This window comes from Patagioenas fasciata, chromosome 36, assembly GCF_037038585.1.
Source record: "Patagioenas fasciata isolate bPatFas1 chromosome 36, bPatFas1.hap1, whole genome shotgun sequence".
NCBI classification, from domain to species: domain Eukaryota; kingdom Metazoa; phylum Chordata; class Aves; order Columbiformes; family Columbidae; genus Patagioenas; species Patagioenas fasciata.
Window position 1 is genome coordinate 3087940 of NC_092555.1, and position 14602 is coordinate 3102541.

The window sequence follows — 14602 nt, forward strand, 5'->3', positions numbered from 1 at the left end:
GAAACATGAAGCATTTTGGGGGTACAAGAGATTTTGAGGGGGGCACAAGATATTTGGGGGGGCACAAGACTTTGGGGGGACACAAGACATTTGGGGGGGCACAAGAGATTTTTGGTAGGCGGCACAAGGAAAATGAGGGGGGATGAAGGGAACGTGGGGGCACCCAGAGGTGTTGGGGTCTCCAGGGTGGATTTGGGGATTCGGGGGTGGATTTGGGGGTCCAAGGGGGTATTTTGGGGTCCGGGGGGGGTCGTTACCTCCATCCGGGGGTGCACTTCCCCCCCCGCGGGCCCCCCCGGCCCCCTCGGTTTTGCTCTTGCTGGACGAGCCCTTGGAGCCGAAGAGGCCGCTGGGCTGGTTGACGATGCGCGACAAGGTCTCCAGCGGCTTCAGCGCCGCGTTCACCGTGTTGGCCATGTTGGGGCTGGCGGGGGGACAACGGGGTGTTGAGGGGGGGACACGGACCCCCCAGAACCCACCGTGAACCCCAGAACCCACCATGATCTCCAGAATCCACCATGACCCCCCAGAACCCACCGTGACCCCCCAGAACCCACCGTGACCTCCAGAACCCACCACGACCCCCCCAGAACCCACCATGACCCCCAGAACCCACCATGACCCCCAGAACCCACCATGATCTCCAGAACCCACTGTGATCCCCCAGAACCCACCGTGACCCCCAGAACCCACCATGATCTCCAGAACCCACCGTGATCCCCCCAGAACCCACCGTGACCCCTCAGAACCCACCATGACCCCCAGAACCCACCATGACCCCTCAGAACCCACCATGATCTCCAGAACCCACCGTGACCCCCCAGAACCCACCACAAGCTCTCAAGACCACCAAGATTGTTCAAGACCCACCAAGTTGTCCCAACACCCACCAAGGTCCACCAAGACCAACCAAGATGCCCCAAGACCCACCAAAACTCCTCGAGACCACCCAAAACCCACCAAGAGCCCCCAAGAATCCACCAGGACCCCCAAGACCCACCACAACGCATCAAGTTCTACCACAACCTCTCAAGACCCAACAACAACCCTGAACACCCCTCACAATCCCTCAAGACCCACCACAACCCCCCCAAGACACCCCAGGACCCCTCAAGACACACCACAACTTCTCAAGACACTTCAAGTTCCCTTGAAGACCCACCAGAATCCCCCAAGTGCCCCCACAACCCCTCAAGATCCATCACAACCCCTCTCAAAACACACCAGAGCTTCTCAAGACCCACCGCAAACCCTCTAGATCCACCAAGACCACCCACAACCCCTCAGGATCCACCACAACCCAGCAAGACTTACCAGGACCCACCAAGACCCCTTGAGACCCAACCAAGGTCCACCAAGACCCACAACAACCTCTCAAGACCCACCACAACCCCCCTGAGATCCATCAAGAACCACCAAGACATTCAAGACCACCCACAACCCCTCAGGACCCACCACAACCCCATCATGACCTCCAAGACCCCTTGAGATCCAACCAAGATCCCCAACAACCTCTCAAGACCCACCACAACCCCCCTGAGATCCATCAAGAACCACCAAGACATTCAAGACCACCCACAACCCCTCAGGACGCACCACAACCCCATCATGACCTCCAAGACCCCTTGAGATCCAATCCAGATCCACAACAACCTCTCAAGACCCACCACAACCCCCCTGAGATCCATCAAGAACCACCAAGACCTTCGAGACCACCCACAACCCCTCAGGACCCACCACAACCCCATCATGACCTCCAAGACCCCTTGAGATCCAACCAAGATCCCCAACAACCTCTCAAGACCCAACACAACCCCCCTGAGATCCATCAAGAACCACCAAGACATTCAAGACCACGCACAACCCCTCAGGACCCACCACAACCCCATCATGACCTCCAATACCCCTTGAGATCCAATCCAGATCCCCAACAACCTCTCAAGACCCAACACAACCCCCCCAAGATCCATCAAGAACCACCAAGACCTTCAAGACCCACCATGATGCCCCAAGATCCATCACAACCCCTCAAGCCCCGCCAAGGGGAGTGGACCCAGGCGTCCGGGGTGAGCGGTACCTGGAGAGGTCGAGGCTGTGGGGCACCCTGGCCAGGTCGTTGACCAAGCCCTTCTTGAGGAAGAGGCGGATGATGTTGTTCATGCCGTTGTGTTGGGGTTTGGTGGCGCTGCTGTAGAAGCTGGAGGTGGACGGGCAGGACTCCATGATGGTGCTGATGATGCACATGACGGCCTGGAGCCTGGTGGTGGGACAAATGGATGTGTCACACCCCGTGGAGGACACCTGGACCTCATGAGGGACATCTCAGCCTCATGGAGAACATCTCAACACCACAAGGGACATCTCAATCCCATGAGAGACATCTCAACCATATGAGGAACATCTCAACACTGTAAGGGACATCTCAACCATATGAGGAACATCTCAACACTGTAAGGGACATCTCAACCTCGTGAGGGACATCTCAACCCCATGGAGAACATCTCAAGCCTGTGAGGAACATCTCAGCTCCATAAGGGACATCTCAATCCCCTGGAGAACATCTCAGCCCCTTGGGGAACATCTCAACCCCATAAGGGACACCTCAACCTCATGAGGAACATCTCAACCCCATAAGGGACACCTCAACCTCATGAGGAACATCTCAACCCCATAAGGGAGATCTCAACCCCATGAGGAACATCTCAACCTCATGAGAAACGTCTCAATCCCATGAGGAACATCTCAACCCCGTGAGGGACATCTCAACCCCGGAGGGACATCTCAACCTCGTGAGGGACATCTCAACCTCGTGAGGGACATCTCAACCCCGTGAGGGACATCTCAACCTCGTGAGGGACGTCCCAACCCCGTGAGGGACGTCCCAACCCCATGAGAGATGTCTCAACCCCATAAGGAACATCTCAACACCATAAAGGACATCTCAACACCATAAAGGACATCTCAACACCATAAGGGACATCTCAGCCCCATGAGGAACATCTCAACACCATAAGGGACATCTCAACACCGTAAGGGACATCTCGACCTCATGAGAGACGTCTCAACCCCATAAGGAACATCTCAACACCATAAAGGACATCTCAACACCATAAAGGACATTTCAACACCATAAGGGACATCTCAACACCATAAAGGACATCTCAACACCGTAAGGGACATCTCAACACCATAAGGGACATGTCAGCCCCATGAGGAACATCACAACACCATAAGGGACATCTCAGCCCCATGAGGAACATCTCAACACCATAAGGGACATCTCGACCTCATGAGGAACATCTCAAGCCCATGGAGAACATCTCACCCCCGCGGAGGCCACCTCAACACCCCAAGTGAGGCCACTGGTGGCCGGGCCGTCCCCGTGTCCCCTACCTGGCGTGCTTCTCGGTGCTCTCGGCCATGGCCAGAGCGCGGCCCAGCGCCGCCTTCACCTCATTGACCAAGGCCACCTGGGCATCGGTGCCGGAGCCGGCGGCTGCCAGGCTGGCCAGGAAGAGCCGGGCCAGTGCCGGCGTGTCCTTGTCCTCGCTGGTCCCCGTGTGGGGCAGCAGGTGGTCCAGGACGAAGGCCAGAACGCTGCAGTCCTGGGGACAAGGGACAAAGAGGGGACATGAGGACAATGGGGGGTCAGACACATCAAAACAGCCTTGAGTTGTCCTGTTCCTGAGGTGGGGGATTGGGGACACAGGGGGACAAAGGGATGGGGGGTGATGGGACATGGAGGGAGGTGGTGATGGGGACACGGGTGTTGGGGTGACAGGGGACACCAGTATGAGGGGGATACCAGTTTGGGGGGGACACCACTATGAGGGGGACACCAGTATGAAGGGGACAGGAAACATCAGCATAGGAGGGGACACCAATATGGGGGGGACACTCGTATGGGGGAGACAGGAGACACCAGCATAGGAGGGGACACCAGCATGGGGGGGACACCAGCATGGGGGGGACAGGGGACACCAGTACATGGGGTGAGAGGGATTCTCAGGTGACCCCATCACACCAGGTGACAGGGACCCGGGGGTGACAAAGGGTGACAAATCCCCACTGTCCCCACAACCCCTCAAAACTGCCTTTGCAACAGCCCTGGGGGCTCCCCCTCGGTGCCACCGATGTCCCCAAGTGTCCCCATCCCCTCCTCAATACACCAGGTGACACCACACCTCCACGTGTGGGGTGACAACCCCCCAATTGTCCCCCTCCAACTCCCCAAAAATGCCCCCGCGGTGTCCCTGGGGGGCCTCCCCTTGGTGCCGCCCATGTCCCCAAGTGTCCCCAAGTGTCCCCGGTGTCATTGTCACCTCCTTGATGAGCTCGGACTGTCCCACGGAGTAGCTGTAGTTGGCGATGAGGCTGGCGATGCCCACGTAGGAGCGCACCAGTTCGGCCAGTAAGCGCAGGATACTGGAGGTGGGGAGGAGGGGACGGGTGGCCTTGGCCCGGGGACGCTCGTCCCCACGCTCCCCGTCCTTCTCCTTCCGCCCCTCCCCGGGGCTGCCACCTGCGGGGGACACGGTGGGGACATGAGGGGACATCATGGGGACATTGGGGGGATTGGGACATTAGGAGGCTCAGGAGGACACTGGGGGGCTCAAGGATGTGGAGGGGACATTGAGGGGTCTTGGGGACATTGAGGAAACATTGAAGGACTTGGGGACACGGAAGGGACGTCAAGGGACATGAAGGGGTTGGGGACACTGAGGAGTGGAGGGGGCATGGAGGGGACATGGGGGGCTAAAGGACACAAAAGGGATGTGAAGAGCTTTGGGGACATGGAGGGGACATTAAAGGTCTTGGGGACACGGGAGGGACATCAGGGGACATCAGGGGGTTGGGGACACTGCGGAGTTCTGGGACATCAAAAGATTTGGGGGGCGTGGAGGGGACTTGGGGGGCTAAAGGACACAAAGGGGATGTGAAGAGCTTTGGGGACATGGAGGGGACATTAAAGGTCTTGGGGACATGGAAGTGATGTTGTAGGGTCCTGGGGACAGGAAGGGGACCCAGAGGGGACGTTTGGGGGTTCAGAGGCAGAGAGGGGACATTGGAAGGGGACACTGAGGGGACATTGGGGGGAAACGCCGCTACCTTCTCCCTGGGGGGTCCCCGAGGGCGGCGTCTCCGCGGTGGCTCCGTCAGCACCGAAAACCTGGGTCTGTGGGGCCGAGGGGGGGGACATCAGAGCCAGGGGGGCTCCCCAAAACCCCCCATGAACCTCCCTGCACCCCAAACCCCCCCCACACCCCAAAAACCCCCCCCTTCCCCAAATCTCCTTCCCCCCTCAGCCCCCCAAATCCCTCCCCAGCACCCCAAAATCCCCCCTTGAGCCCCACCAAATCCCCCCCCAGCACCCCAAAATCCCCCCTTGAGCCCCCCAGGTCCCCCCCCCAAACCCCAAAACCCCCACGGACGTTGATGGCGAAGCCGGCGGGGGGGTCGAAGTCGGGGGGCGGCCGCGTGAGGCTGCGGTACTGCTGGTACATGTCGTCCCCAATGTCGGACAGGAGCTGGCTCACCTCGGGGGGGGCGGTGGTTTTGGGGTCCCCCTTGTCACCTTTTGGGGGGGGAAAAGCACTTAAATAAGGGAGGGGCCCCTAAAGATATGGTTGGGGGACCCCCCCCCAGCAAAGAAAGGGCTTGGGGACACCCCAAAATTATCACAGTGTTGGGGGGGACTTTCTGCTGGGGACACCTCGGTTGTGGACACCAGGTCTACCCCAATTCTGGGGACATACCATTTGTTGGGGGGGGACAATCCACTTGTGGTTGGGACATCCCATTTTTGGGGGGGACATCCTATTTGTGGGGGGGACATCCCACTTGTGGTTGGGACATCCCATTTTTGGGGGGGACATCCTATTTGGGGGGGGGATATCTCATTTGTGGGGGGGACATCCTATTTGTGGGGGGGACATCCCATCTGTGGGGGGGACATCCCATTTTTGGGGGGGACATCCTATTTGGGGGGGGGATATCTCATTTGTGGGGGGGACATCCTATTTGTGGGGGGGACATCCCATCTGTGGGGGGGACATCCCATTTTTGAGGGGTACATCCTATTTGTGGGAGGGATATCCCATTTGTGGGGGGGACATCCCATTTGTGGTTGGGACATCCCATTTGTGGGGGGGACACCCCATTTGTGGGGGGGACATCCCACTTGTGGTTGGGACATCCCATTTGTGGTTGGGACATCCCATTTGTGGGGGGGACATCCCACTTGTGGTTGGGACATCCCATTTTTGGGGGGGACCTCCCATTTGTGGGGGGGACATTCTACTCTTGTGAGGGGCACCCCAGTATCCCCCCCTACCATGTGCACCCCACTCCAAGGGGCGCCCCAATTCACCCCCCCCACACAAGAGCACCCTGATTTTCCTCACTGTTTTAAACTCCCCCAGGGGAAAGGGGGGGTTAATTCCCACGGGGACCCCCCAAAAAGAACTAAGGGGGGTACCCTCATCGGGGGGGGCATGGTAGGCGGCCAGGGCGTTGAGCATGTCGTAGATCACGTCCTTGATGGGGTCGGGGATGGGGGGCAGCGGTGACGGCTTCACCGGCGTCGTCTTCACCAGCTGCACCGCGTTGGGGCCCTTGATGCGCAGGTTCTCAAACTCCTCGTCTGACGCTGCGGGGGGGCGGAAAAAGGGGCGGTCAGGGGGTCCCCAAAAGTTTTGGGGGGTGGCCTGTGTCACCCTATCAAGGGTTTGTGGGTGCTGGAGGTCTAGGGACATGTTTTGGGGCTAAAAAGACCAGTAGGATGTGTTTTTGGGGCAAAATGCCCGGGGGGGGCAAAAAATGGGGGGTTCGGGGGTCCCCAAGGGTGTGGGGGACCCCCCTGTGTCACCCCATAAAGGTTTTGTGGGTGCCGGAGCTGTACGGACCCATATTTTGGGGCTAAAGGAACGCAAAATGGAGCTAAAGAGACCCCTGGGGGCATATTTGGGGGGTAAAGGGACCCTAAAATCCTCTATTTTGGGGTTACAAGGACCCTTTGGGACCCCAATTTGAAACCTCAAGCCCCCTTGGGACCCCAGTTTGGGGTTAAAGGGACCCCTGGAGCCCCAATGTGAAGCCACCGGCCCCCCTGGGACCCCAATTTGGAGCTCAGGGACCCCAATTTGAAGCCCAAATCCCCCCTGGAACCCCAATTTGAAGCCACAAGACCCCTTGGGACTCCAGTTTGGGGTTATAGGGACCCCAATTTGAAGACCAAACCCCCCCTAGAACCCCAATTTGGAGCTCAGGGACCCCAATTTGAAGCCCAAATCCCCCCTTGAACCCCAGTTTGGAGCTCAGGGACCCCAATTTGAAGCCCAAAGCCCCCCTTGAACCCCAATTTGAAGCCACAAGACCCCTTGGGACTCCAGTTTGGGGTTATAGGGACCCCAATTTGAAGACCAAACCCCCCCTAGAACCCCAATTTGGAGCTCAGGGACCCCAATTTGAAGCCCAAATCCCCCCTTGAACCCCAGTTTGGAGCCACGAGCCCCCTTGGGACTCCAGTTTGGGGTTATAGGGACCCCAATTTGAAGACCAAACACCCCCTAGAACCCCAGTTTGGGGATATAAGGACCCCAATTTGAAGCCCAAATCCCCCCTTGAACCCCATTCTGGGGCTATAGGGACCCCTGTTTGGGGCTCAGGGACCCTATTTTGAAACCCAAATCCACCCTGGAACCCCATTTTGGGGCTACAGGAACCCCAGTTTGGCTCTCAGGGACCCCAATTTGAAGCCCAAATCCCCCCTTGAACCCCAGTTTGGGGCTATAGGGACCCCAATTTGGAGCTCAGGGACCCCAATTTGAAATCCAAATCCCCCCTGGAACCCCATTTTGGGGCTACAGGAACCCCAGTTTGGCTCTCAGGGACCCCAATTTAAAGCCCAAAGCCCCCCTTGAACCCCAGTTTGGGGCTATAGGGACCCCAATTTGGAGTTCAGGGACCCCAATTTGAAACCCAAATCCACCCTGGAACCCCATTTTGGGGCTACAGGAACCCCAGTTTGGCTCTCAGGGACCCCAATTTAAAGCCCAAAGCCCCCCTTGAACCCCAGTTTGGGGCTATAGGGACCCCAATTTAGAGTTCAGGAACCCCAATTTGAAACCCAAATCCACCCTGGAACCCCATTTTGGGGCTACAGGAACCCCAGTTTGGTTCTCAGAGACCCCAATTCGAAGCCCAAACCCCTCCTAGAACCTCAGTTTGGGGATATAAGGACCCCAGTTTGGCTCTCAGGGACCCCAATTTGAAACCCAAATCCACCCTGGAACCCCATTTTGGGGCTACAGGAACCCCAGTTTGGGGCTCTAAGGACCCCAATTCAAAGCCCAAATGCCCCCTGGAGCCCCATTTTGAAGGTGCAGGGCCCCCCCCCATGCCACCCTGCTCCGGATCCGCGTCCCCACCGTGTCCCCCCCATCTCACCGGTGCCGGAGCCGCGGGGGGCGGGCAGGGCGATGCGCACGCAGGCCGTGGCCACCTCGGTGAAGAGCTGGGGGCTGCGGCAGGCGGCCGGGCCCAGCACCCGCAGGATGTAGTTGATCTCGCGGGACCCCAGACTCCCCGAAACCACCCCCGACGTGGTGCTGCCCGCCCCGCTGGTGGCCGCCGAACGCACCACCTGGGGACATGGGGACACGGGGACTGTGAGGGGACCCACACCAGACCTAGAGTCCTGTGAGCCCCTCAATCCCCATCCCAGCGTCCCTTTATCCCCAGTGTCCCCTGAACCCCCATTTCCTTCACCCCAGTGCCCCCCTGGATGCCCAATTCCCTGATCCCCTTGTCCCCAGTGTCCCCTGGAGGCCCAATTCCCTGATCCCTTTGTCCCCACCCCCTCCATTCCCTAATTCTCTTGTCCCCAGTGCCCTCAGCTCCCCAACTCCATGACCCCCTTGTCCCCATGTCCCCAACCCTGCACCTCCATGATCCCATTGTCCCCAGCCCCTCAACTCCCCCATCCCCTTGTCTTCAACCCATGACCCCTTGTCCCCAGTTCCATGATCCTCTTGTCCCCAACCCCTCTGCTCCATGATCCCCTTGTCCCCAACTCCTCCATCCCCTTGTCCCCAATCTCTCCATTCTGTCATCCCCTTGTCCCCAACGCTCAATTCCGTGATCCCCTTGTCCCCAACTCCATGATCTCCTTGTCCCCACCTATCCCATCCCCTTATCCCCAATTCCATGATCCTTTTGTCCCCAACCCGTCTACTCCATGATCCCCTTTGTCCCCAACTCCATGATCCCCTTGTTCCCAACCCCTCTGCTCCATGATGCCCTTGTCTCCACCTCCTTCATCCCCTTGTCCCCAACTCCTCCAACCCCTTGTCCCCAAACCCCCTGCTCCATGATCCCCTTGTCCCCAACTCCTCCATCCCCTTGTCCCCAACCCCTGCACTCCACGATCCCCTTGTCCCCAACTCCTCCATCCCCTTGTCCCCAACCCCTCTGGCTCCACGATCCCCTTGTCCCCGACTCCATGATCCCCTTGTCCCCAACCCCTCTGTCTCCATGATCCCCTTGTCCCAAACTCCTCCATCCCCCTTGCCCCCAATTCCATGATCCCCTCAGCCCCAACTCCTCCATGCCCTTGATCCCCAACCCCTGCACTCCATGACCTCTTTGTCCCCAACTCCTCCATCCCCTCATCCCCAACTCCTCCACTCCGTGATCTCCTTGCCCCCAATCCCTGCACTCCACAATCCCCTTGTCCCCAGCTCCATGATCCTCTTGTCCCCAACCCCTCCGGCTCCATGATCCCCTCGTCCCCAACTCCTCCATCCCCTCATCGCCAACTCCTCTACTCCGTGATCTCCTTGCCCCCAACCCCTGCACTCCACGATCCCCTTGTCCCCAACCCCTCCGGCTCCATGATCCCCTTGTCCCCAACCCCTCCACTCCATGATCCCCTTGTCCCCAACTCCTCCATCCCCTCATCCCCAACTCCTCCACTCCATGATCCCCTTGTCCCCAACTCCTCCATCCCCTTGTCCCCAACCCCTCCACTCCATGATCCCCTTGTCTCCAACTCCTCCATCCCCTCATCCCCAACTCCTCCACTCCATGACCTCCTTGTCCCCAACCCCTGCACTCCATGATCCATCCCCTTGTCCCCAACCCCTCCACCCCACGATCCCCGTGTCCCCAACCCCTCTGACCCCTTCACCCCCCACCTTCTCCATGGTGTGCCGCAGGGTGCAGGGCTCCTCGATGATGTGCCGGAAGAGCAGGGTGAGCAGCGGGAGGAAGCCGGTGAAGGCCGAGCTCTGGCTGAGCCCCAGGATGGTGCGGGTGCTGCGCAGCTCGGCCAGCAGCAGCGCGTGTTGGTGCTGCCGCGTCAGCCGCAGGCACAGCCGCAGGGCGGCGTGCAGCGTGTCGGGGTCCACCGGCACCCCCAGCATGCTCACACAGGCGCGTAGGATGGTGGGGATGGATTCTTCGGCCAAACCGCGCACCGGGGGGGTGTCGGGACCCTCCCAGGATGTGGGGTCTTCTTGGGAGGGGGAGAAAGGAGATGGGGATGAAGGGGCGGCCGAGGCGTCGTCGTCCGGTGGGGGGTCTGGGGCTGGGGGGAGAAGAGAGGGGAGTAAGCACCCAAAAAGGGGGACACAGCCCCATGGCCTCCCTGACCCCCCATGGCCTTTCAGACCCCGTTATGGACCCCCAACACCCCCAAAAAGGGGGACACACCCCCATGGCCTCCCTGACCCCCCATGGCCTTTCAGACCCCGTTATGGACCCCCGACACCCCCAAAAAGGGGGACACACCCCCATGGCCTCCCTGACCCCCCATGGGCTTTCAGACCCCGTTATGGACCCCCGACAGCCCCAAAAAAGAGGGACACACCCCTATGGGCTTCCTGACACCTCCAAAAAGGGGGACACACCCCCATGGTCGCTTAGACCCCATTATGGACCCCCTGACACCCCTAAAAAGGGCACACACCCCTATGGCCTCCCTGACACCTCCAAAAAGGGGGACACACCCTATGGCCTCCCTGACACCTCCAAAAAGGGGGACAGACCCCCATGGCCTCCCTGACACCCCCCAAAAGGGGGACACCTGCCCATGGCCTCCTTTACCCCCTTGTCCCCATTCTGTCCCCCATGGCCTCTCAGACCCCATTATGGGCCCCCTGACCCCTCCATGGCCTCCCTGACACCCCCAAAAAGGGGGACACCCCCCCATGGCCTCTCAGACCCCATTATGGACCCCCTGGCCTCCCTGACACCCCCAAAAAGGGGGACACCCTCCCCATGGCCTCTCAGACCCCATTATGGGCCCCCTGACCCCCCCATGGCCTCCCTGACACCCCCCAAAAAGGGTGGCAACCCCCATATCCTGCCTGACCCTCCCATGGGCTCCCTGACCCCCCCCTCCTCATAGCCCCTAAATCTTCCCCCCAGCCCCAAATCCCAGGGCTGTGCCCCCTTTTCCCCCTGAGCTCCCCCCAAACCACAGACCCCCCCAACTCTGCGGGTGTGGGGACATGGGTCAGCCCCCCCATGGCCTTTCTGACCCCTCCATGAGCTCCCTGACCCCCCCTAAACCACCAATTTGAAGCCCCCCCAGCCCAGGACCCAGTTTTGGAGCCACATGGACCCCTAGGATCTCTCTGACCCCCCCATTGCCTCTTGGACCCCCCTCTCCCAAATCCTGGCACCCTCCCAATGGTCCCCAAATCCCCCCCACTCACCGGGGGGCTCCTCTTTGCCCCGTCCCTCCGTGTCCCTCCCGTCCTCGCTGTCCCCTCCTGTTGTCCCCCCCGCTTTTCCCGCTCGGGGGGGGCGCAGCAGCGTCAGCATCACCGGCCGCCGGTTCCCCGTCTCCTCGTTCACCTGCGGGGGACAGGGTGACAATGAGGGGGGGACAATGTGACAATGAGGAGGGAACAACGTGACAATGAGGGGGGCACAATGTGACAACAAGGGGGGAAGAATGTGACAATGGGGCAGGAGAGAGTGGGACAATGTAGGGGGTGACAATGAGGGGGTGACAATGAGGGGGTGTCCCCTCCTGGGGGGATCCCAGTGCCTCCAGTATGTGCAGCATGGGGGTGACCTGGACCAGAGGGGGGTGACATGAAGATGGTGACAATTTGTGGGGGAGGATGGACAACTTGGGGGGTTGACAATGGCAATGGTGACAATGAGAGAAAGGTGACAATGTGGGTGTGTGACAATGGAGGGGGTGACGATGAGATGGGGTGACGATGAGATGGGGTGACAACAAGGGGGAGGTGACAACAAGGGGGAGGTGACAACAAGGGGGAGGTGACAAGGAGGGGCATCCCCTTCCCAGTAGCCGTACCAGCGACCCCAGTACCTGGACAAAAAGGGGGTGACAACAGGAGGGGTGTGATGGTGAGAAGTGGGTGTCAAGGAGGGAAGAGGTGACAACGAGGGGGGAGGTGACAACGAGGGGGAGGTGACAACAAGGGGGAGGTGACAACAAGGGGGAGGTGACAACAAGGGGGAGGTGACAACAAGGGGGTGTCCCCCACCCAGTGACTGTCCCAGTGCTCCCAGTACCTGCACCATGGAGCTGAACTGGCCAAAAAGGGGTGACAAGGGGTGTGATGATACAAAGGGTGTGACAACGAGAGGGGTGTTATGACAAGAACGGGGTGATAATGAAAAGGGGGGAGATGATGGTGTGGGGGTGTCCCCAGTGTTCCCCCAACCCTGCAGGGCTCCCAGTGCTCCCAGTACCTGCACCATGGTGGTGAACTGGCTGAGAAGGGGTGACAACAAGGGTGTGATGGTACAACGGGTGTGACAATGAGAGGGGGGTGATGATGAGAAGTGAGTGACAACAAGGGACGAAATGATGACGTGGAGGTGTCCCCCACATTCTCCCCGCCCTGCGGGGCTCCCAGTGCCCCCAGTATCTACACCATGGTGGTGAACTGGCTAAGAAGGGGTGACAACAAGGGTGTGATGGTACAAGTGGTGTGACAATGAGAGGGGGGTGATGATGAGAAGCGAGTGACAACAAGGGGGGAGATGATGACATGGGGGTGTCCCCCGTGTTCCCCTCGCCCTGCGGGGCTCCCAGTGCCCCCAGTATCTACACCACGGTGGTGAACTGGCCAAGAAGGGGTGACAACAAGGGTGTGATGGTACAACTGGTGTGACAATGAGAGGGGGGTGATGATGAGAAGCGGGTGACAACAAGGGGGGAGATGATGACATGGGGGTGTCCCCCGTGTTCCCCTCGCCCTGCGGGGCTCCCAGTGCCCCCAGTATCTACACCACGGTGGTGAATTGACCAAGAAGGGGTGACGAGAAGGATGTGATGATACAAGAGGTGTGACAACGAGAAAGGGGTGATGATGAAAAGCGGGTGACAACAAGGGGGGAGACGATGACATGGGGGTGTCCCCCGTGTTCCCCCCGCCCTGCGGGGCTCCCAGTGCCCCCAGTACCTGCACCATGGTGGTGAACTGGACGGTGTAGCGGCGGCGGCCAGCGGTGAAGCGCACGCTGGGCTCGCCCCCGCGCCAGGCGGCGTCGATGGTGCTGTTGTTGCTGGCGCTGTAGCTGCACCAGCGCCCGGAGCGGTCGTCGAACCAGCGCCACGTGTTGCCGCCAAACTGGAGATACTGGGAGGGGAACGGGGGCGGTCAGCTGGGTGTCCCCACACTTGTGTCACCCGCTCAGAGTGACACCAGGGGTTGTGTGTGGTGACCATGGGCATGGGGTGATTGTCACCATCACCAGGAGCCTGTGTCACCCCACGACCCCATGTGAACCCCTCAGCTGGGACACAATGTCCCCCCCAGGACACAATGTGACACCCATATGACCCTCCCAGGATCCATGTGATCCCTAGGACCCCATATGACTCTCCCGGACCCTGTGTGACCCCCAGGACCCCACATGAGCCCCCCAGGACCCATGTGATCCCCTCAGGACCCATATGACCCCCCCCAGCTCCCATATGTCCCCCCAGGACCCCATGTGTCTCCAGGACACATGTGACCCCCAGGACCCCATATGACTCCCCCAGGACCCATGTGACCCCTAGGACCCCATATGACCCCCCCAGGACCCCATATGACCCCAGGACCCCATATGAAGCCCCCAGGACCCCATGCGACCCCCAGGACCCCATATGAACCCCTAGGACCCCATGCGACCCCCAGGACCCCATATGACCCCCCCCGGCTCCCATATGTCCCCCCAGGACCCCATGTCCCCCCAGGACCCCATATGACCCCCCCAGGACCCCATGCGACCCCCAGGACCCCATATGAACCCCTAGGACCCCATGCGACCCCCAGGACCCCATATGACCCCCCCCGGCTCCCATATGTCCCCCCAGGACCCCATGTCCCCCCAGGACCCCATATGACCCCCCCAGGACCCATGTGACCCCCAGGACCCCATATGACCCCCCCAGGACCCCATATGACCCCACGGACCCCATGTGACCCTTCCAGGCCCCCCATGTCCCCCCAGGACACATATGAACCCCCCAGGACCCATGCGACCCCCAGGACCCCATATGACCCCCCCCCCGGCTCCCATATGTCCCCCCAGGACCCCATGTCCCCCCAGGACCCCATATGACCCC

The 14602-nt window shown here is 60.0% G+C and overlaps 1 protein-coding gene across 4 annotated transcripts in view; it reads right to left on the bottom strand.

Moving 5' to 3' along the window:
- The window catches only part of HUWE1 (HECT, UBA and WWE domain containing E3 ubiquitin protein ligase 1), a 104831-nt gene that overhangs the window by 47584 nt on the left and 42645 nt on the right, over nucleotides 1-14602 (bottom strand). For all 4 annotated transcript variants that reach the window (XM_071801246.1, XM_071801243.1, XM_071801244.1 and 1 more), the window contains 11 exons: nucleotides 13452-13628; nucleotides 11721-11862; nucleotides 10197-10588; nucleotides 8449-8644; nucleotides 6479-6649; nucleotides 5433-5575; nucleotides 5110-5176; nucleotides 4323-4522; nucleotides 3394-3605; nucleotides 2078-2257; nucleotides 258-424 (listed from right to left, as the gene is read on the bottom strand). In XM_071801246.1, the coding sequence (XP_071657347.1) occupies nucleotides 258-424; nucleotides 2078-2257; nucleotides 3394-3605; nucleotides 4323-4522; nucleotides 5110-5176; nucleotides 5433-5575; nucleotides 6479-6649; nucleotides 8449-8644; nucleotides 10197-10588; nucleotides 11721-11862; nucleotides 13452-13628 (2047 nt within the window). The remainder of the gene's footprint in view (nucleotides 1-257; nucleotides 425-2077; nucleotides 2258-3393; nucleotides 3606-4322; nucleotides 4523-5109; nucleotides 5177-5432; nucleotides 5576-6478; nucleotides 6650-8448; nucleotides 8645-10196; nucleotides 10589-11720; nucleotides 11863-13451; nucleotides 13629-14602) is intronic.